Source organism: Bombina bombina, chromosome 5, assembly GCF_027579735.1.
Source record: "Bombina bombina isolate aBomBom1 chromosome 5, aBomBom1.pri, whole genome shotgun sequence".
Taxonomy (NCBI): Eukaryota; Metazoa; Chordata; class Amphibia; order Anura; family Bombinatoridae; genus Bombina; species Bombina bombina.
In genome coordinates, this window is record NC_069503.1 from 5,083,145 (window position 1) to 5,106,661 (window position 23,517).

At 47.2% G+C, this 23,517-nt stretch overlaps 1 protein-coding gene across 1 annotated transcript in view; it reads right to left on the bottom strand.

The window, feature by feature from the left end:
• LOC128659681 (uncharacterized) overlaps positions 1 to 23,517 on the bottom strand; it is a gene marked incomplete at its 5' end in the record, with an annotated part of 378,536 nt that overhangs the window by 270,428 nt on the left and 84,591 nt on the right. The window contains 1 exon segment of the mRNA XM_053713253.1: positions 7,897 to 8,078. Coding sequence (XP_053569228.1) covers positions 7,897 to 8,078 — 182 coding nt within the window.

Below are 23,517 nucleotides of genomic sequence, written 5' to 3' on the forward strand. Positions count from 1 at the left end.
GCAGGACAATGCTCCATCACACGCGTCCAAGTACTCCACAGCGTGGCTGGCAAGAAAGGGTATAAAAGAAGAAAATCTAATGACATGGCCTCCTTGTTCACCTGATCTGAACCCCATTGAGAACCTGTGGTCCATCATCAAATGTGAGATTTACAAGGAGGGAAAACAGTACACCTCTCTGAACAGTGTCTGGGAGGCTGTGGTTGCTGCTGCACGCAATGTTGATGGTGAACAGATCAAAACACTGACAGAATCCATGGATGGCAGGCTTTTGAGTGTCCTTGCAAAGAAAGGTGGCTATATTGGTCACTGATTTGTTTTTGTTTTGTTTTTGAATGTCAGAAATGTATATTTGTGAATGTTGAGATGTTATATTGGTTTCACTGGTAAAAATAAATAATTGAAATGGGTATATATTTGTTTTTTGTTAAGTTGCCTAATAATTATGCACAGTAATAGTCACCTGCACACACAGATATCCCCCTAAAATAGCTATAACTAAAAACAAACTAAAAACTACTTCCAAAACTATTCAGCTTTGATATTAATGAGTTTTTTGGGTTAATTGAGAACATGGTTGTTGTTCAATAATAAAATTAATCCTCAAAAATACAACTTGCCTAATAATTCTGCACTCCCTGTATAGAGGAGGGCTGGGTATCACTAGTGCCAAGGTTATATAGAGGGGGGCTGGGTATCACTAGTGCTAGGGTTATATAGAGGGGGGCTGGGTATACCTAGTGCTAGGGTTATACAGAGGGGGGCTGGGTATACCTAGTGCCAGGGTTATATAGATGGGGAAGGGTATCACTAGTGCCAGGGTTATATAGAGGGGGGCTGGGTATCACAAGTGCTAGGGTTATATAGAGGGGGGCTTGGTATCACTAGTGCTAAGGTTATATAGAGGGGGGCTGGGTATACCTAGTGTCAGGGTTATATAGAGGGGGGTGGGTATCACTAGTGCCAGGGTTATATAGAGGGGGGCTGGGTATACCTAGTGCTAGGGTTATATAGAGGGGGGCTGGGTATCACTAGTGCCAGGGTTATATAGAGGGGGGCTGGGTATACCTAGTTCTAGGGTTATATAGAGGGGGGCTGGGTATACCTAGTGCTAGGGTTATATAGAGGGGGGCTGGGTATCACTAGTGCCAGATTTATATAGAGGAGGGCTGGGTATCACTAGTGCCAGGGTTATGTTATGGTATAACCCTGAAATCGAGGGTTAATACCAGAGGAAAGATGTCCTGAATACGGGATCAGCAACACACGAACAAAGTTAATTTCTCCCAAACACAAGACCAAGCTCCATATTGAGGGTAAAACAGAAGAATGTGTTTTTTTGAGGGCTATATGCCCAGTATTTATGCAGGTCTCCCACTTGGTTGACACTCCCTAGGAGACCAGATGGGGGATTGGAAGAGTATAGTACATTAGATAGAGGGAAGACGCCCTTTTACAGGATACATATAGAATTACATTACTTAACCAAATAAACACTTAAACAAAAGAAACAATGGAGTCCTTCTTGACACCTGGCAGTCTGAACTCTGGAGGTGATTAAACAAGGTGAACGCTTATCACCTAAACTTAATTACAGTAAACAATAGCCGATGCCAGGAAACCTGTCTTCAGAAAATAGTTTCTCAAAACTGAACAAAGTTAACCCTTCCAGTACTGACAGAGGGGTCTGTCACACGGCTCCCTCAAGGTGGGACACTCCAGCAGACCCAGCTTGGCCCTTTGGCGGGTCAACTTGGGGATGACCGGACTAGGAGGTGGTAACAATGTTAGTTTGCCGGGACAATCCATCTGCATTCCCGTTTTGCTTACAGGGCCGGTAGCTGATGGTGAATTTATAGGGTTGGAGGGCTAAACTCCACCGCAGCAATCTACCATTGTCTCCTGAGACCCGGTTAAGCCAGACTAAGCGATTGTGGTCCGTTATGGGAGAGAATTCCTGTCCGTATAAATAAGGGTTCAACTTCTTCAGTGCCCAGACCAGGGCTAAACATTCCATCTCTACTGCCGCATAACTCACTTCTCTAGGTAACAACTTTCTGCTTAAGTATGCGACAGGGTGCTCTCCTCCATCCTCCCCGACTTGGTTCAGCACAGCCCCCATTCCATACATGGAAGCATCTGTATGAAAGAGAAAATGTTTGTTAGGGACTGGGGCAGCCAAGACAGGGGCATTCACAAGAGCCTGCTTCAGTGCCTGAAACGCGGCTTCACAAGCTGGAGACCACAGGACCTGTTTAGGAAGGTTCTTTTTAGTCAGGTCAATCAGGGGCTTGGCGATAGTATTGTAGTCAGGGACAAAACGTCGGTAATAACCGGCCATCCCCAGGAAGGCTAGCACTTGGGTCTTAGTGATAGGTGTGGGCCAGTTAGCCACAGCCTCTACCTTGGCTGGCTCCGGTCTCTGGCTCCCACACCCCACTCGGTGACCCAAGTACTGTACTTCAGCCATACCTAGATGGCACTTGTCTGTTTTCAAGGTCAGGCCAGCGGCCCGAATCTTGTCCAGAACCACCCCTACATGGATTAGGTGTTCCTCCCAGGACTCACTGTAGACCTCAATGTCGTCCAGGTATGCACAAGCAAATTCCTGGAAGCCATCGAGGAGTCTATCCTCCATATGCTGGAAGGTAGCCGGAGCATTCTTCATCCCAAAGGGCATGACCTTAAACTGGTACAGGCCAAATGGGGTGACGAAGGCCGACTTGGGGATAGCATCCTCGGCCAGGGGAATCTGCCAATAGCCCTTACACAGGTCTATGGTGGTCAGATAGCGTCCCCTAGCAATACGGTCTAGTAATTCGTCTACCTGGGGCATCGGGTAGGCGTCAGTGGTGGTCCTTTTGTTGAGCCATCTGTAGTCCACACAGAACCGGGTGGTCCCATCTTTCTTAGGTACCAGGACTACAGGTAAAGCCCAAGGGCTATCCGAGTGCTCAATGACTCCCAGCCGAGCCATCTCCTGTATCTCCTTCCGCATTCCTTCTTGGACTGCTTCGGGGATACGGTAGGGGGGCTGTCGCAGGGGATTCTGTCCAGGGGTCTCTAACTTATGTACAGCTAGGGTAGTGTAGCCTGGCTCTTGGGAGAACGTCGCCTGCTTCTCCCACAGAAGCTGTCTTGCCTGTACCTTCTCTGTAGGGCTTAACCGGTCCCCTAGCTGCACAAGACTAGTGAGGTCAGTCTGGGGGTCCTTCTCTAGTAAGTCGGGCAGGGGTAAATTCTCTGGGTCGTCTGCAGCAGGGGCACACACTGCAGCGACATCCTCTGGCCTCTCCTGATACTCCTTCAGCATGTTCACATGAAAGGATCGCTGGATCCTTTTATCTGCACAGCTGGCTATAATATAGGTAGTATCACACACCTAAGCTAACACCTTATATAGGCCCTGCCAAGATGCTTGCATCTTGTTGGTCCTCACAGGCTTGAGCACCAAAACTTTCTGTCCAACCTGGAAGACCCGCTGCACCCCGATCGTACCGCCTCTTCTGTCTCCCCTGGGCCACCTGGAGATTCTCCCTTACCATCAGGGACAGTTTCTCCATGCGGTCCCGGAGTTCGAGGACATATGGTACTATGGGGATCCCCTCCTGCTCTGTCTCTCTCTCCCAGTGTCCTCTAATGAGATCCAGGGGTCCGCGGACACTTCTCCCATAGAATAAACTCAAAGGGAGAGAACCCAGTAGATTCCAGGGGGCACCTCTCTGTAAGCAAATAACAGATGAGGCAGGAATTGCTCCCAGTCTCTGCAAGTGTCAGTAAAAGTCCTTAGCATCTGCTTGAGGGTGCCATTAAAGCGCTCGCAGAGACCGTTAGTCTGTGGGTGATAAGGCGACCTGAGCAGCGGTTTAATGCCGCACACCTTCCACAGCTGCTGGGTGAGCACAGAGGTAAACTGGGTCCCCTGATCGGAGAGAATCTCCTTAGGGAGCCCGACCCTAGTAAAAACCTTAACCAGGGCATCAGCTACTATCTCTGCCTCTATATTAGACAGTGCTACTGCCTCTGGGTAACGAGTGGCATAGTCCACCACGGTGAGAATGTACTTCTTACCTGATGGACTAGCTCTGGCTAGTGGACCCACAATGTCAACGGCTATGTGGGAAAAGGGTTCCCCAATGATAGGCATAGACATAAGCCTAGCTTTTGGGTGATTCCCCCCGCTTACCCACCCATTGACAGGTGTCACAAGTACTACAATATACCCGCACATCTCGGTTAAAATTGGGCCAGAAGAAATCTTGGGTGATCCTATGAGCTGTGCGGCGGCACCCTAGATGTCCAGCTAATGGTACATCATGCCCAATCCGCAGAATCTCTTGCCGGTATTTCGCAGGCACCACCAGCTGCCGATTCTGCGGAGGGGCAGTACTTTTCTGGGAAGGTTTATGGATTCTATATAGCCTATCCCCCACCCACTCATAACGTTTCCCATCTACCCCCTCTTCTCCAGCATCTGCCCTAGCCCTATACTTCTGAAGGGTCGGATCCTCCCAGGTTTCCCTCCCGTACGTCTCTGGGGTATCCCAGCCTAAGGGGGTCTGATCTAGGGTACAAGTCGGGGGAGAGAGTCTTACCTGGGTCTCAGCAGCAGGTGGGTCGGTCTCGGCAGCACTGGTCTGGGCACGGGTAGTCACAGGGATAACATCAGCGGGACCCATCGGAGTGTAGGCAGAAACAAGGGGGGCCAAGTCATTTCCAAGGAGAACATCGGCTGGTAAATCCTTCATGACCCCCACATTCACATGTCTAGCGCCCACTCCCCAATCCAAATGTATCTGGGCAACAGGTAGGCGGAACACAGCGCCCCCTGCTACCCTCACAGCCACAGTGTCTCCGGTGTGCTGGTTCTCGGACACCAAGTTCTTTTGGAGCAAGGTCATGGTAGCACCAGTATCCCGTAGACCACTGACCTCCTTCCCATTCACTTTAACCAGTTGTCGGTGCTGTTGTGGGTTATCCCGGTGGGCAGCTTGCACGGGGTCTGCTTCATGTAGGATGCCCCAGCATTCTTCCTCCTCTACGCAGTGGGCAGCAGGCTGAGGGTTACGTGGGTTTCCGCCGGCAGGTCTCCTCCAGGACTGTGCTTGGTTCGCTGTGTTTAGGGGACACTCTGGTCTCTTGTGCCCTAGTTGCTTACATCCAAAGCACCGAATAGGTTGTGAGTAGTCCTGTGAGTTGAACCGGGCTGTCTGAGGATAGTTTGTGGCTGAAGGCGGTGTGGTAGAGTGGTGCGCCGGGGGTTGGTAACTGGTAGATGCTGGGGTGACTGTGGGTCGGTACTCCACTCTGGCAGGGGTCTTAGTGGTAGCAGTGTACAGTTTGCGGGAATCTGTATACTTATCTGCATCCGTATACTCATCTGCCAGGCGAGCAGCTTCATGCAGTGTGGAGGGTTTACAGTCCCGAACCCACTCTCTAACTCCTGTGGATAACTTGTTGAAGCAATGTTCCAACAGGAATAGCTGCAACACCTCTTCCCCGGATACGGTTTGGCACCCCGCCATCCAGTGAGCTGCTGTGCGGTGCACCTTACATGCCCACTCAACGTAGGAATCTCCTGCTAGTTTAACAGCGTCTCTGAACTGCCTCCTGTATGCCTCCTGTGAAACCGCATACCTGGAGAGCAGAGCCTCTTTTACAGCATTATAATCCCCGACTTCCTCATCTGGAATGGCACAAAAAAGCCTCGCTGGCCCGGCCGGATAATTTTCCGGATAATATCGTGACCCAGTCTTCTGCGGGTACCTTGTGTAGGGCACATTGCCTCTCAAAATCCGCAAGGTACCCATCAATCTCTCCTTCGGTTTCCAGGAAGTTTTTAAAAGCTGCAAAATGTACTTTTCTCTTTTCCACTGGGGTTGCTGTGACATGGGCTGCTGCAGCGCCGCATTGGCGAAGTAGGTTAGCCTCCACAGCTGCTATGACCCGTTCGATAATTTCGGCAGACGGGTTGGGGCCCTAATGTGCCAGTCTTATTTTAACCGCCCGGTCAAAGCTTGCTTCTTCGGGGGTTCTGTCTGATATACTGGGCTCATTGGTTCCTTCGGGCCCTGGTACTCCGTCCATCTCGGGCAGTATTGTAATAATCTCCCTCTTCCTGAGGTTACTGGCTTGTCGCCCCCGTTGTTCTAGCAGGTCTTTAAGGGTGGCTCTTTTCAGCCTTTCATACGGTATTCCCATTAGATCCGGATGTGTAGTTGCTCTTCTGGGCGATGAGGACCATCCCACCGCTGCCACCAATTGTTATGGTATAACCCTGATATCGAGGGTTAATACCAGAGCAAAGATGTCCTGAATACGGGATCAGCAACACAGGAACCCAGTTAATTCCCCCCAAACATGAGACCAAGCTCCATCTTGAGGGTAAAACAGAAGAATGTGTTTAATTGAGGGCTATATGCCCAGTATTTATGCAGGTCTCCCACATGGTTGGCACTCCCTAGGAGACCAGATGGGGGATTGGAAGTGTATAGTACATTACATAGAGGGAAGATGCCTTTTTACAGGATACAATAGAATTGCATTACTAAACCAAATAAACACTTAAACACAAGAAACAATGGAGTCCTTCTTGACACCTGGCAGTCTGAACTCTGGAGGTGATTAAACAAGGTTAAGGCTTATCACCTAAACTTAATTACAGTAAACAATAGCTGATGCCAGGAAACCTGTCTTCAGAAAATAGTTTCTCAAAACTGAACAAAGTTAACCCTTCCAGTACTGACAGAGGGGTCTGTCACAGGTTATATAGAGGGGGGCTGGGTATACATAGTGCTAGGGTTATATAGAGGGGGGCCGGGTATCACTAGTGCAAGGGTTATATAGAGGGGGGCTGGGTATCACTAGTGCTAGGGTTATATAGAGGGGGGCTGGGTATACCTAGTGCTAGGGTTATATAGAGGGGGGCTGGGTGTCACTAGTGCCAGTGTTATATAGGGGGGCTGGGTATACCTAGTGCCAGGGTTATATAGAGGGGGGCTGGGTATACCTAGTGCAAGGGTTATATAGAGGAGGGCTGGGTATCACTAGTGCTAGGGTTATATAGAGGGGGGCTGGGTATCACTAGTGCCAGGGTTATATAGAGGGGGGGCTGATTATACCTAGTGCCAGGGTTATATAGAGGGGGGCTGGGTATACCTAGTGCTAGGGTTATATAGAGGGGGGCTGGGTATACCTAGTGCTAGGGTTATATAGAGGGGGACTGGGTATCACTAGTGCCAGGGTTATATAGAGGGGTGGCTGGTTATACCTAGTGCCAAGGTTATATAGAGGGGGGTTGGGTATACCTAGTGCTAGGGTTATATAGAGGGGGGCTGGGTATCACTAGTGCTAGGGTTATATAGAGGGGGGCTGTGTATCACTAGTGCTAGGGTTATATAGAGGGGGGCTGGGTATCACTAGTGCTAGGGTTATATAGAGGGGGGCTGGGTATCACTAGTGCCAGGGTTATATAGAGGGGGCTGGGTATACCTAGTGCCAGGGTTATATAGAGGGGGCTGGGTATACCTAGTGCCAGGGTTATATAAACCCCAATGCACACCCTGACAGGACAACTCACTCACACTAGTCTTCTATTACTGTTATAGACACAAACATTTTTATTGCTGCAAGTCCATCCCCTGCTGCTCTCATAAGTGATATAAGGCCATAACCAGTTAGCAGCTCCCTTATACACAGGAACATTTTGATTTACCATGACAGCCTTGCAATGTGCAGTTCCCTTTGAATAAAACGTATTTACATATGGACGGTGCTCAGTAAATAGCTGTATATTCTGATGCTTATTAATTAACAGATGATTATAACAGAATAGTAATCATAATAAAAGGCAGTATGACTGTAGAGTGCTAATACAGAGGGAATTACTGTCAGTACCTGCGATGAGCATCAGTGCTCCCTGCAGGGCCAGGTGACGCAGGGTTGGGACAGCTGAGACTCGGAGCACCTTGCTGACCACTGGCGCCCTTTCACCTATCTCCTGCCGCAGCTCAGCTGCTGCTCTGGCCATGACATGAGGAGACGAGGGAGACAAAGCTTCACCATCTTCATCCACTGGTCTAAGGAGACAAGTCTAAATGTAATGAAACACTCCGTAATCAAGACAGAAAACATAAATTATGCTTACCTGATAATTTCATTTCCATCGTTACAAGGAGAGTCCACGGCTTCATTCGTTACTTGTGGGAATACAGTACCTGGCCACCAGGAGGAGGCAAAGACACCCCAGCCAAAGGTTTAATACCTCCCCCACTCCACTCATCCCCCAGTCATTCTGTTGAGGGAACAAGGAACAATAGGAGAAATATCAGGGTATAAATGGTGCCAGAAGGAAAACAAAAGAAATTTAGGTCCGCCCAACTGAGAACCGAGCTGGAGCCATGGACTCTCCTCGTAAAGATGGAAATTAAATTATCAGGTAAGCATAATTTAGGTTTTCCATCTAATACAAGGAGAGTCCACAGCTTCATTCATTACTTGTGGGAAACAAATACCCAAGCTCTAGAAGACACTGAATGGAAAAAAAAATGGAGGGTAAAAGAAAGGCGGACCTTCTTCTGAGGGCACCACAGCCTGCAAAAGCTTATCATTGGGGAACCCTTTTCCCGCATAGCCGTTGACATTGTGGGTCCACTAGCCAGAGCTAGTCCATCAGGTAAGAAGTATATTCTCACCGTGGTGGACTATGCCACTCGTTACCCAGAGGCAGTAGCACTGTCTAATATAGAGGCAGAGACAGTAGCTGATGCCCTGGTTAAGGTTTTTACTAGGGTCGGGTTCCCTAAGGAGATTCTCTCCGATCAGGGGACCCAGTTTACCGCTGTGCTCACCCAGCAGCTGTGGAAGGTGTGCGGCATTAAACTGCTGCTCAGGTCGCCTTATCACCCACAGACTAACGGTCTCTGCGAAAGTTTTAATGGCACCCTCAAGCAGATGCTGAGGACCTTTACTGACGCTTGCAGAGACTGAGAGCGATTCCTGCCTCATCTGTTATTTGCGTACAGAGAGGTGCCCCAGGAATCTACTGGGTTCTCTCCCTTTGAGTTACTCTATGGGAGAAGGGTCCGCGGACCCCTGGATCTCATTAGAGGACACTGGGAGGGAGAGACAGAGCAGGAGGGGGATCCCCATAGTGCCATATGTCCTGGAACTCCGGGACCGCATGGAGAAACTGTCCCTGATGGTAAGGGAGAATCTCCAGGTGGCCCAGGGGAGACAGAAGAGGTGGTACGATCGGGTGCCCGGCAGCGGGTCTTCCAGGTTGGACAGAAAGTTTTGGTGCTCAAGCCTGTGAGGACCAACAAGATGCAAGCATCTTGGCAGGGCCCGTATAAGGTGTTATCTCAGGTGTGTGATACTACCTATATAATAGCCAGCTGTGCAGATGAAAGGATCCTTTCATGTGAACATGCTGAAGGAGTATCAGGAGAGGCCAGAGGATGTCGCTGCAGTGTGTGCCCCTGCTGCAGATGACCCAGAGAATTTACCCATGCCCGTCTTACTAGAGAAGGAGCCCCAGACTGACCTCACTAGTCTTGTGCAGCTAGGGGACCGGTTAAGCCCTACATAGAAGGTACAGGCAAGACAGCTTCTGTGGGAGAAGCAGGAGACGTTCTCCCAAGAGCCCGGCTACACTACCCTAGCTGTACATAAGGTAGAGACCCCTGGACAGAATCCCCTGCGACAGCCCCCCTTCCGTATCCCTGAAGCAGTCCGAGAAGGAATGCGGAAGGAGATACAGGAGATGGCTCAGCTGGGAGTCATCGTGTACTTTTATAGCCCTTGGGCTTCGCCTGTAGTCCTGGTACCTAAGAAAGATGGGACCACCTGGTTCTGTGTGGACTACAGGCGGCTCAACGAAAGGACCACCACTGACGCCTACCCGATGCCCCGGGTAGACTAATTACTAGACCATATTGCTAGGGGACGCTATCTGACAACCATAGACCTGTGTAAGGGCTATTGGCAGATTCCCCTGGCCGAGGATGCTATCCCCAAGTCGGCCTTCGTCACCCCATTTGGCCTGTACCAGTTTAAGGTCATGCCCTTTGGGATGAAGAATGCTCCGGGTACCTTCCAGCGCATGGTGGATAGACTCCTCGATGGCTTCCAGGAATTTGCTTGTGCATACCTGGACGACATTGCGGTCTACAGTGAGTCCTGGGAGGAACACCTAATCCATGTAGGGGTGGTTCTGGACAAGATTCGGGCCGCTGGCCTGACCTTGAAACCAGACAAGTGCTATCTAGGTATGGCTGAAGTACAGCACTTGGGTCACCGAGTGGGGTGTGGGAGCCAGAGACCGGAACCAGCCAAGGTAGAGGCTGTGGCTAACTGGCCCACACCTATCACTAAGACCCAAGTGCTAACCTTCCTGGGGACGGCCTGATATTACCAACGTTTTGTCCCGGACTACAGTACTATCGCTAAGCCCCTGTCCTGACTAAAAAGAACCTTCCTAAACAGGTCCTGTGGTCTCCAGCTTGTGAAGCCGCGTTTCAGGCATTGAAGCAGGCTCTTGTGAATGCCCCAGTCTTGGCTACCCCAGTCCCTAACAAACGTTTTCTCATTCATACAGATGCTTCCATGTATGGACTGGGGGCTGCGCTAAGCCAAGTCGGGGAGGATGGAGGAGAGCACCCTGTCGCATACATAAGCAGAAAGTTGTTACCTCAAGAAGTAAGTTATGCGGCAGTAGAGAAGGAATGTTTAGCCCTGGTCTGGGCACTAAAGAAGTTGAACCCTTATTTATACGGACAGGAATTCTCTCTCATAACGTACCACAATCCCTTAGACTGGCTTAATCGGGTCTCAGGAGACAATGGTAGATTGCTGCGATGGAGTTTAGCCCTCCAACCCTATAACTTCACTATCGGCTACCGGCCTGGTAAGCAGAACGGGAATGCAGATGGATTGTCTCGGCAAACTGACATTCTTACCACCTCCTAGTCCGGTCATCCCCAAGTTGACCCGCCAAAGGGTCAAGCTGGGTCTGCCGGAGCGTCCCACAAGGAGGGGGCCATGTGACAGACCCCTCTGTCAACCTCCCTACGGATTATGGATTCAGGCATTATGTTAAGTCACCCTGTGCCCATTATAGGTACAGAGTGCAAATCCAAAAGTACTGGAGGGGTTAACTTCAGTTTTGAGTAACTGTTAGTTTTGAGTAAATGTATTGTCTTAGACAGTTGTTGCACCAGTTTTAAGCAGTGGCTAGAAGCAAAATAAATAGCCGATTTAGACTTAAACTTGGACTGAATTATTTAGACAACATTTTTAAGATGAGGATGTCTCTGCCTAACTAAAAGATATTGCGGATCCTACTGCCTCTCCGCTACAGAAAGAATCCTGGATACCCTGACCTATTGCCAGGAATATCCCCCGAGAATCACACCAGAGTAAGTAGGTCCTCCACACTTTATGATAGACACGACGGGTAACCAGCTTTCTGGCTTGAATGAGAGTATCAATCACCCTCTCAGAAAATCCTCTTCTGGCTGAGACTAAGCGTTCAATCTCCAAGCAGTTAGCCTCAGAGAATCTAGATTCTGATGCACAAAGGGGCCCTGTACCAGCAGATCCCTGCGTCAGGGTAACCTCCACAGAGGAGACTATTACATCCCCACTAGATACGCAAACCACGTCCTCCGTGGCCAGAATAGTTGACGCTTGCTCCTGTTTGAGGCGGGCCACTACTCGAGGTAGAACTGGCAATGGTGGAAATATGTAAACTAGGTTGAACTCCCAAGGCACCGCTAAGGCATCTATCAGTTCTGCCTGGGGATCCCTAGACCGCGACCCGTATCTGGGTAGCTTGAAGTTGAGTCTGGACGCCATGAGATCTATCTCCGCAGTCCCTCATCTGTCCCAAATCTCTGCAAACACTTCGGGGTGAAGAGACCATTCCCCCGGATGAAACGATTGTCTGCTGAGAAAATCTGCTTCCCAGTTGTCCACACCCGGGATGTGGATCGCTGATAGCAAGCAGTCGTGGGCCTCCGCCCACTCCAGAATCCAAGAAACCTCCCTCATGGCTAGGGAGCTTCTTGTTCCCCCCTGATGGCTGATGTAAGCCACTGAGGTAATGTTGTCCGACTGGAATCTGATGAACTTGGATGACCCCAGGAGAGGCCAAGCCCCCAGAGCATTGAAGATCGCCCAAAGTTCCAGTATGTCTATCGGGAGAAGAGACTCCTTCCGATTCCATCTGCCCTGTGCCTTCCTGGCACCCCAAACTGCTCCCCAACCTGAGAGACTCGCATTCGTAGTCACAATCTCACAAGATGGTCTGAGGAAGGATGTCCCCTGGGACAGCTGATCTGGACGGAGCCACCAAGAGAGAGACTCCCTCGACCCGTTGTCCAGAGAGATCAGTTGAGATAGGTCCGAATGATCGCCATTCCACTGCCTCAGCATGCATAGCTGAAGAGGCCTCAGATGGAATCTGGCAATTGGAATGACATCTATAGTGGATACCATGAGCCCAATCACCTCCATGCACCGGGCGACTGATGGACTTGAAGAGGATTGAAGGGCAAGACAGCTGGAGACAATCTTCCAACGTCTCTTTTCTTATAGGAATATCTTCATGGCTATGGAGTCTATTATCGTCCCCAGGAACTCCACTCTGGTATTGGGAACCAGAGAACTCTTTCCTGAGTTTATCTTTCAACCATGAGATTGCAGAAGAAGGAGGAGGGCTCTCGAATGTTCCTCTGCCACCTGGTAGGACAGAGCCTTAACCAGGATGTCTTCCCTCTGGATCTTGCCACCGCAAGAAGAGCTCCCAGAACCTTTGTGAAGATTCTTGGAGCGGTAGCCAGCCCGAAGGGAAGAGCTACAAACTGGAAGTGCTGATCTAGAAATGAAAACCTTTAGAACCTGAAGTGATCCTTGTGTATTGACACATGAAGGTAAGCGTCTTTCAAGTCTATCGCAGTCATCAACTGACCCTCTTGAACTAGGGGCAGTATAGACCTTAACGTCTCCATTTTGAACAATGGAACCGACAAACTTATTTAAGCACTTTAGGTACAGAATCGGACGAAACGTGCCCTCCTTCTTCGGTACCATGAATATGTTTGAAAAGTACCCTAGACCCCTTTCTGCTAGAGGTACCAGAACAATTACTCCTAGAGAGGAGAGATCCCTCAGACACTCTAGAAAAGCATCTCGTTTCTCTGGTTTTGAGAATAGATTTGACAAGAAGAAGCTGCCCCTGGGAGAATGAGTTTTGAAACCTATCCTGTAAACCTGGGCAACAACCTCCAGAACCCAAGGATCCGGAACGTCTCTCATCCAAGCCTCCGCGAAAAGAGATCGTCTGCACCCTACGAGATCCAGAGACGAATCGGGGGCTACCCCTTCATGTCCATTTTCTCTCCGCTGGCTTCTTGCTTTGCTTGGATTTATTCCAGGACTGAGCAGGCTTCCAAGATCCCTTGGACTGCTCGGGTTTTGCGGCAGGCTGCTGTCGTTGGGACTTGTCCGAACGAAAGGGCCAAAAATAAGGACCCTTAAGTTTATTCTTCTTATCCTGCGGTAGAAAGGCACCCTTGCCCCCTGTAAACGTGGATATGATAGAGTCCAGGCCTGGCCCAAAAATAATTTTTCCCTTAAAAGGAAGAGAAAGCAATCTAAATTTGGATGTCATGTCGACAGACCACGACTTCAACCACAGAGCCCTCCGGGCCAGAACAGAAAAGCCTGATGTCTTGGCATTCAAGCGAATAATCTGCATATTAGCATCACAAATAAACAAATCAGCAACCCTCAGGGCCCTAATTCATTCCTGTAACTCGTCGAGGAGAGTCTCCACTTCGACCATTTCTGATAGAGAGTCACACCAATAGGTAGCGGGTCCCGCCACCACAGCGACCGCAGGTTGAAAAAAGAACCCCGTGTGTTGAAACATCTTTCTTAACAGGGTCTCTAATTTCTTATCCATGGGTTCCTTAAACAACGAACTATCCTCAAGCGGGATAGTGGTGCACTTAGCGAGCATCTACCTTCGGTACAGATCCCCATAGCTCTAGCTGAGAGTTTGGAACCGGGAACAGTTTTTAAACGAAGAAGGGGAAAAAGACGATCCAAGTGTCTCCCATTCATTCTTAATAATATTCGCTGTCTTTACGGGAACCTGGAAAGTTTGGGGCACTACCCTTTCCTCATAAACCTTATCGAGCTTAGGAATAGAAGGTTCCTCCGGTAACTTCAGTTCAGGAACCTCTAGAGTAGCCAACACCTCTTTTAATAAAAAGCATAAGTTCTCCATCCTAAACCTAAAGTCTGGTTCCTCCACAGCCGGAGGTTTAGAAGCCGCAGATTCCGACCCGGAGAGAGAGTCCTCTGAAGTATCGCCGTTTGCAACTGCTCAGCAAAATCAGGCTGCAATATGGCCCCTCCCACAGTAGGATTAGAAGTGGACTGGGGAGCTGCATGTGTAATCGCGGATGAATTTAGGGAACGCACCTTGTGGGACGGAGAGCACTCAGAGGTGGACGGCTCAGTGGTACTAAACATCTTATTTCTTTTAGATAGCACTACTTTATTAAGGCATGTGGAACATAGTTGAGCAGACGGGTTGTAAGGATTCCGCTTCATGTTTTACCTATGCCTTTCCCATTCACCTTATGTATGGATTCCACTCCATGTTTTACCTATGCCTTTCCCATTCACCTGACTTCAGCCTTACCTGTACTTAAGGCATCAGCTGACTGCAGACAGGTGCTTAATTATTAAGTTTCTAGACTAGCTCTGAAGTCTGTCTGTTTTCCACTTGCTTTGTGTTTTTTCTGAAAACAAACCAGTCTGCTTTTCTTCCAATTTCTGAACCAGCTACTACCTTGGGATTACTTATTTTTACTGCCGGTTCATATGCTCATTTTGCCTACATAAAGTTTTACAGAGGCGAGTTTTTCTTTTAAGCGTGCACGCTACAACAGAGACTTATTTCATACTGCAGTGTGTTTGCTGCCTTCTCCCTCTGAGTTGCTATCTCATTTGAGCCACTGAAGCATTTCTCACACAGCGGACTTCAATCTCTCTTCCACTGCAACACAGTGCAACTCATCTACAAACAACCTCCCACGGACCAAGTACAAGGACATCTCAGATTTAATTCTGCTTCTATTTCACACCATCCGGTGACTGGGGGTAAGCACTGTAGTTACTTTAAGCTGTGCTGTACAAATAAACCTTGAACTTTGCTTTTCCCTGCTGCTCTACTGACTGCAAGACTATCAGCACATGTGTATACCATTCTGTGACAAACTAACTAACAGTGTCTAAAACTGAGAGTTACACTTCACACTGAACTGTTATATCTTACTCCAGCACTAATAGCAACACTACCTGCTTTCTGGAACTCTGCTTTTCTTTATCAAGATTTATCATACTGGGAGCTAGCTGAACACTAAAGTTTGCTACTAAGAAATTGTTTTATTTTTTTTACATTTCTTCTGATCCAGCCTTTGTTTATGTTTATACTATTGCTGTGACATTCAACAGCATATGTGATTTACATCATTCGTTGCCAGACAAGTTTCTGATCTGCAATTCAATTACTTGAGAATAACAACTTCACTTAAAGCAGCTTGGTCTATGCTGTTCAATAGTCCATTTGCCAAAAGTGATACAAATCATTTATTTTGCATACTCTGCAGTTGTGATCCATCCTCACTCTCTACTAAATCATTACAGAATAATTAAGCCTAAAAAATATGGATCCAGCAGATTTGCCCCAATTCGTTTACAACCTGTCTAAAAGAGTAGATGAACTCAGTCAAGGCCTTAGAGATCTAAAGATTGAAAATGAGACTTTAACTAAGGTTATAAGAGAGACAACTCCTCCCAAAGTAAAAGCTGCTGAATCTATTGTGGAACCACAGATTGCAGCACCTGATTTGTTCAATGGTGATAGGAGTCTCTATCGCCAATATAGGAATGCCTGCCTCCTCACTTTCAACCTTAAGCCACTCACATATCCTAATGATAAGATTAAAGTGCTCACAATGATTACCTATCTACGGGGTGAACCCCGAATCTGGGCAGACACGCTCTTTGAAACCAACGATCCTATTCTATCATCCCTACAGTCTTTTCTAGCAGTCATGGATGAACTTTATTCAGACTCAAATTTACAATTGACTGCAGAAAGCAAGATGCGGAAACTAAAGCAAGGCAACCGTCCTGTTGAAGTTTATATAACGGAGTTTAAACAACATGCCATTGATTCCCAATGGAACGTGATTGCCTTAAGAAACCAATTTCGCTTAGGACTCTCGGAAGCAGTTAAATATGAGCTAGCCCGAACTGATCTCCCTGACTCCTTAGACGGCCTCATGAAGCTCTCAATGCAAATAGATAGAAGGCTTCGCGAAAGAAAGTCAGAGCGTCAAATTGGGGATTCTTCTTACAAGAGATCATTCCATCCTCCTCCAACTGCTTATTCATCAAGTATGCCTGAACCTATGGATATAGGCTTTAGGAGGGGTCCATTGACCTCTGAAGAAAGGTTTAGAAGAAAATCAAAAGGACTGTGTATGTATTGTGGAAGTCCAAACCATCCTATCCGCGAATGCCCCTCCCTACGTAAAAATAAAAATAATAAGTCTCTCTTACATTTGACTTCAATGATTGAACATGATAAACCAATTCACTGTACTTTAACCCTCTCTTTACAGTGGGACAGCAATCGCATGACGAAAGAAGCTATAATTGACACAGGAGCCCAAGGGAATTACATAGATAAAGCTATTGTTGAAAAATATAAAATACCTCTCATCACTAAATTGTCTCCTGTCTCTATACGGGTTGTAGATGGGTCTGAACTTTCTTCTGGTCCTATTACTCAGCATACAATTCCCATTTTGGTATCCACCCTAGGTTCACATCAGGAAAACATCACCTTTGATGTTATTACCTCTCCTCTATTCCCCATTGTACTAGGGTTACAATGGCTCCGTTTACACGAACCTGTGATCAATTGGTGTTCTTTGGAAGTAAAATTTGATTCACCATATTGCCAGCAAACCTGTCTAAATCATTCTGTTCTCTTCCATTTGACAGAAACTCCACACATACCTAAAGTATATGAGAAGTTTGCAGACGTATTCAGTAAGAAGGAAGCTGATACTCTACCTCCTCATCGGTCGTATGACTGTCCGATCGACCTCAAACCTGGTACCACTCCTCCCTACGGTCATCTCTACCCTCTTTGCCAACCCGAGCTTGATCATTTAAAGACGTATTTAGATGAAAACTTAAAAAAAGGTTTTATACGTCCTTCAGTTTCTCCAGCAGCAGCCGGGTTCTTCTTCGTAAGAAACAAAGATAACTAACTTCGACCAATCATCGACTTCAGGGAGCTCAATAAAATCACGATAAAAAAACAGGTATCCCCTACCACTCATCCCCGAACTCATTGAACGCCTCCAACATGCCAAAATCTTCACCAAATTAGATCTAAGAGGGGCTTATAACCTTGTCCGCATAAGAAAAGGGGATGAGTGGTTGACCGCCTTTAGGACAAGATACGGCCTGTTTGAGTACCTGGTAATGCCGTTCGGGTTAACTAACGCCCCGGCCACATTCCAGTATTTTATTAACGATATATTTCACGATCTTCTTGATACTTGTGTGGTCGTATACCTGGACGACATTCTAGTGTACTCAAACACGCTTGAAGAACATGTTAAACATGTTAGTTGGATACTTTCCAGGCTCCAAGTTCATAGGCTATATGCAAAACTAGAAAAGTGTGTATTCCACACCAAGGAAATAGATTTTTTGGGGTACTCCATTGGCCCAAAAGGTATCCAAATGCAGGCTAACAAAGTCGATTCAGTAAAAAACTGGCCACAACCAAAAAATAGGAAGGAACTACAACGTTTCCTCGGGTTTAGCAACTATTATAGAAAGTTTATTAAAAATTTCTCTCAAATTGCTAAACCTCTCACTGTACTCACCAGTTCCAGTACACCTTTCACCTGGAACTCCAAAGCAACTGAAGCTTTCAACTCATTAAAAAACTCCTTCTGCTCAGCTCCAATACTTCAATTTCCTGACCCTTCTCTCCAATTCATTTTGGAGGTGGATTCCTCCGATTATGCCCTTGGAGCTGTCCTCTCGCAAAGACGCAGTATATCCCAACCACTACATCCAGTAGCTTTCTATTCCAAAATTCTTTCTGCACCTGAGATGAACTATGCTGTTGGAGAAAAGGAACTCCTGGCAATAAAACGTGCCTTTGAACATTGGAGACATCTCCTGGAGGGCACCGTCTTACCAATAATCATCTACACGGATCACCGTAATCTCGAGTTCCTACAGAGGAATAAAACTCTCTCTAGTCGACAGGTAAGATGGAGCCTATACTTCAGCAGGTTTAACTATCAAATCATCTACAGGCCCGGCTCTAAAAATGGAAAGGCGGACGCACTTTCTAGGAAAGACCCTAGACCTCCAAACACTCAGGAATCTACTTCTATCATTCCCCCAGATAGATTTTTGGGTCTACTGTCCACTTTCAAGACGCAACTTCAAACAGCTTTACGGTCAGATCCTCAGCTACCTCAACTCCGACTATCTTGTAGAAACAACCTCTACTATCATGGGACTCTCTTGTATGTCCCCGAGATTCTTAGACCTGCTCTAATTAAACAACATCATGATCCACCTCTCCTTGGACATCCAGGTATTATGAAAACAAAGGAACTTCTCAGCAGATCCTACTGGTGGCCAAATTTGGAAACATCTGTAAAAAACTATATCTCAAACTGCTCCATCTGCATTACTTCCAAAAAGGAAAGTGCCAAGCCATATGGACATCTTCTTCCAATTCAAATACCTGATAGACCTTGGTTACATCTCGGCATGGACTTCATAGTTGAATTACCTGTGAGTTCAGGTTTCAACACCATTCTTGTTGTCACAGACATCCTGACCAAAATGGCTCATTTTATCCCTTTTAACAAACTTCCCACTTCCAGTGAGACAGCACAACTCTTCTTAAATTCGATTGTCAGATACCACGGAATTCCTTCAATCATAACAACTGATATGGGTACTCAGTTTACCTCGAAGTTCTGGAAAAGTCTTTCTGCTCAACTGAAAATTGATCATCGCCTAAGTACTGCCTTCCATCCACAAACAAATGGCCAAACAGAGAAATTAAATCAATGGCTAGAGCAGTATCTACGCTGTTATTGCTCTTATCAGCAAAATGAATGGTCACAATACCTATATCTGGCCGAATTTGCCTACAATAACTCGGTTAATTCATCCACCAAAGTTTCACCCTTCTTTGCAAATTATGCTTTTCATCCACATTTTTCCCTGGAACAAACGGATAACCCAATTTCTCCTTCTGTAGATGATCTACTACAGAAGCTCGCTGAAAACTTCCACTTCCTAAAAGCAAATATCCAACAGGCTCAGACCTCACAGAAGAAATACTACGACTTACGCAGACGACCATCACCATCTTATGCCATAGGCGATAAAGTTTGGCTTTCGACAAAAAATATCAAAATCCCTGTTCCCAGTAAAAAACTAGAAGGATTATATATCGGACCGTTCACTATCACTCACGTTGTTAACCCAAATGCAGTTACTCTGGACCTTCCCAGTTCTATACCCATCCATCCTACTTTTCATGTGTCCCTTCTTAAACCAGCTTCAGATGATCCTTCAGTGAAAACTATTTTACCACCTGTACCTGTACCCCTAGATCCGGACACTTATGAAATTCAAGACCTCCTGGATTCCAGACGGCATAAAGGTGTCTTACAATATCTGGTCAGATGGAAAGGCTACTCACCTGATGATGACACCTGGGAGCCTTATACCAATATAGATGCACCTAGACTCATCTCCCGTTTCCACAGACGATATCCTCTTAGACCTAAACATCAAGCCGAGGATCGGCTTGCTTGAAGGGGGGCGTATGTAAGGATTCCGCTTCATGTTTTACCTATGCCTTTCCCATTCACCTTATGTATGGATTCCACTCCATGTTTTACCTATGCCTTTCCCATTCACCTGACTTCAGCCTTACCTGTACTTAAGGCATCAGCTGACTGCAGACAGGTGCTTAATTATTAAGTTTCTAGACTAGCTCTGAAGTCTGTCTGTTTTCCACTTGCTGTGTGTTTTTTCTGAAAACAAACCAGTCTGCTTTTCTTCCAATTTCTGAACCAGCTACTACCTTGGGATTACTTATTTTTACTGCCGGTTCATATGCTCATTTTGCCTACATAAAGTTTTACAGAGGCGAGTTTTTCTTTTAAGCGTGCACGCTACAACAGAGACTTATTTCATACTGCAGTGTGTTTGCTGCCTTCTCCCTCTGAGTTGCTATCTCATTTGAGCCACTGAAGCATTTCTCACACAGCAGACTTCAATCTCTCTTCCACTGCAACACAGTGCAACTCATCTACAAACAACCTCCCACGGACTAAGTACAAGGACATCTCAGATTTAATTCTGCTTCTATTTCACACCATCCGGTGACTGGGGGTAAGCGCTGTAGTTACTTTAAGCTGTGCTGTACAAATAAACCTTGAACTTTGCTTTTCCCTGCTGCTCTACTGACTGCAAGACTATCAGCACATGTGTATACCATTCTGTGACAAACTAACTAACAGTGTCTAAAACTGAGAGTTACACTTCACACTGAACTGTTATATCTTACTCCAGCACTAATAGCAACACTACCTGCTTTCTGGAACTCTGCTTTTCTTTATCAAGATTTATCATACTGGGAGCTAGCTGAACACTAAAGTTTGCTACTAAGAAATTGTTTTATTTTTTTACATTTCTTCTGATCCAGCCTTTGTTTATGTTTATACTATTGCTGTGACATTCAACAGCATATGTGATTTACATCATTCGTTGCCAGACAAGTTTCTGATCTGCAATTCAATTACTTGAGAATAACAACTTCACTTAAAGCAACTTGGTCTATGCTGTTCAATAGTCCATTTGCCAAAAGTGATACAAATAATTTATTTTGCATACTCTGCAGTTGTGATCCATCCTCACTCTCTACTAAATCATTACACGGGTATACCGAAGCCTCCTCACAATAAACACAGGCATTCGATTTTGGTAAAGAGGGAGTACCCTCTAACATATCAAAGTCCTCCATAGTGTGCGCCTTTAATATGGACCTTAACTAGAATTAAATGGCACCTTTATACTTCCAATGGCCGGGGCACTCACCACCTCCTATGACTCAGGCCCACAGAGAAACTCGCTTTCGTCTCCTACAATTGACGGTCAGGAAAGGAAGAGGAAGAAGCCATACCCGGACACATGGAATGCCGTGCAGGACCGCCCCTGCAGCCAAAAAAAGCACGCCAACTAAACAAGCTGCGCAGTAATCCAAGGAAGGAAACAATCTTACCAGAATCAACGCTGTGGAACAGGAACATGGCCTCTCAAGTGTGACAGTGTGTAGCATCGCTCCTGACATGGACTTGAGTGAAGAAAGCAGGCAACGAAACTCGTCAACGCTGATTGCTTAAGGAGCTGTTAATATGAGTCGGGATGGTTTCGCAGAAAGACTCTCCCTGCATCTCAGGACTCTAACTTTCATCCATGCTCTTACTGAGAGGCTGTAAGGACTACTTAAAACTCCAGTCCCATCTCGAAGAGTACTACCCTCCATAAGAGACTACTCCGAAATCTTCTGACACTTCTCTGCCAACCTCCTGGGACGAAAGGCAAAGTAATGACTGGGGGATGAGGGGAGTGGGGGAGGTATTTAAGCCTCTGGCTGGGGTGTCTTTGCCTCCTCCTGGTGGCCAGGTTCTGTATTCCCACAAGTAAGAAATGAAGCCGTGGACTCTCCTCGTATTAGATGAAAAACAGGTTTAGCTGACATTGTTCACAACTGGGTAATGATATCCTCAGGACCCCAGGATATCCCAAACAGAGCACATAATGACTGAGCTGATAGGACATCTGAGATCCAAGATTGTTGCTACATGCCTTTCCAGGAAAGGCACGCTGCTAGAAGCCCGTCCTCAGAAAGCGCACGACTAGTAGACGCCCGCCCTCAGAATACACACTAATGCTAGACGTCCGTCCACAGGAACTGCGCACCTGCTAGACGCCCGCCCACAGGAACCACACGCCTGCTAGACACCCGCCCACAGGAACCGCACGCCTGCTAGACGCCCGCCCACAGGAACCGCACGCCTGCTAGACGCCCGCCCACAGGAACCGCATGTCTGCTAGACGCCCGTCTTCTGGAACCGCACGCCTGCTAGACACCCGTCCTCAGGAACCGCACACCTGCTAGACGCCCGTTAACAGGAACCGCACACCTGCTAGACGCCCGTTCACAGGAACCACACGCCTGCTAGACGCCCGTTCACAGGAACCGCACGCCTGCTAGACGCCCATTCACAGGAACTGCAGGGCTGCTAGATGCCCGTTCACAGGAACTGCACGCCTGCTATATGCCCGTACTCTGGAACCGCACGCCTGCTAGACGCTTGTCCTCTGGAACCGCACGCCTGCTAAATGCCTGTCCTCTGGAACCGCACGCCTGCTAAACGCCCGTCCTCAGGAACCGCACGACTGCTAGATGCCTGTCCTCTGGAACCACACACCTGCTAGACGCCTGTCCTCAGGAACCGCACGCCTGCTAGACGCCCGTACTCAGGTACCGCACCCCTGCTAGAAGCCTGTTCTCAGGAACCGCACGCTACTAGACACCCGTCCTCAGGAAACACACGCCTTCTAGGTGCCAGTCTTAAAGGGACATTGAACCCAAATTTTTTCTTTAATGATTCAGATAGAGCATTCAATTTAAAGCAACTTTCTAATTTACGCCTATTATCTTTATTTGAAAAATAAGGCATCTAAGCTTTTTTTGGTTCAGACTCTAGACATCACTTTTTTATTGGTGGATAAATTTATCCCCCAATCAGCAAGGACAACCCAGGTTGTTCACCAAAAATGGTCCGGCATCTAAACTTACATTCTTGCATTTCAAATAAAGAGAACAAAGAAAATTTGATAATAGGAGTAAATTAGAAAGTTGCTTAAAATTGCTGCTCTATCTGAACCACGAAAGAAAAAATTTGGGTTCAGTGTCCCTTTAAGCAACCACACGGCTGCTAGATGCCGGTCCCTAGAAACACGTGTCAATGCACGCAACACCAATCCCTAGAAACACGTATCAATGCACGCAACACCAATCCCTAGAAACACGTGTCAATGCACGCCAACACCAATCCCTAGAAACACGTGTCAATGCACGCCAACACCAATCCCTAGAAACACGTGTCAATGCACGCCAACACCAATCCCTAGAAACACGTGTCAATGCATGCCAACACCAATCCCTAGAAACACATGTCAATGCACGCCAACACCAATCCCTAGAAACACGTGTCAATGCACGCCAACACCAATCCCTAGAAACACGTGTCAATGCACGCCAACACCAATCCCTAGAAACATGTGTCAATGCACGCCAACATC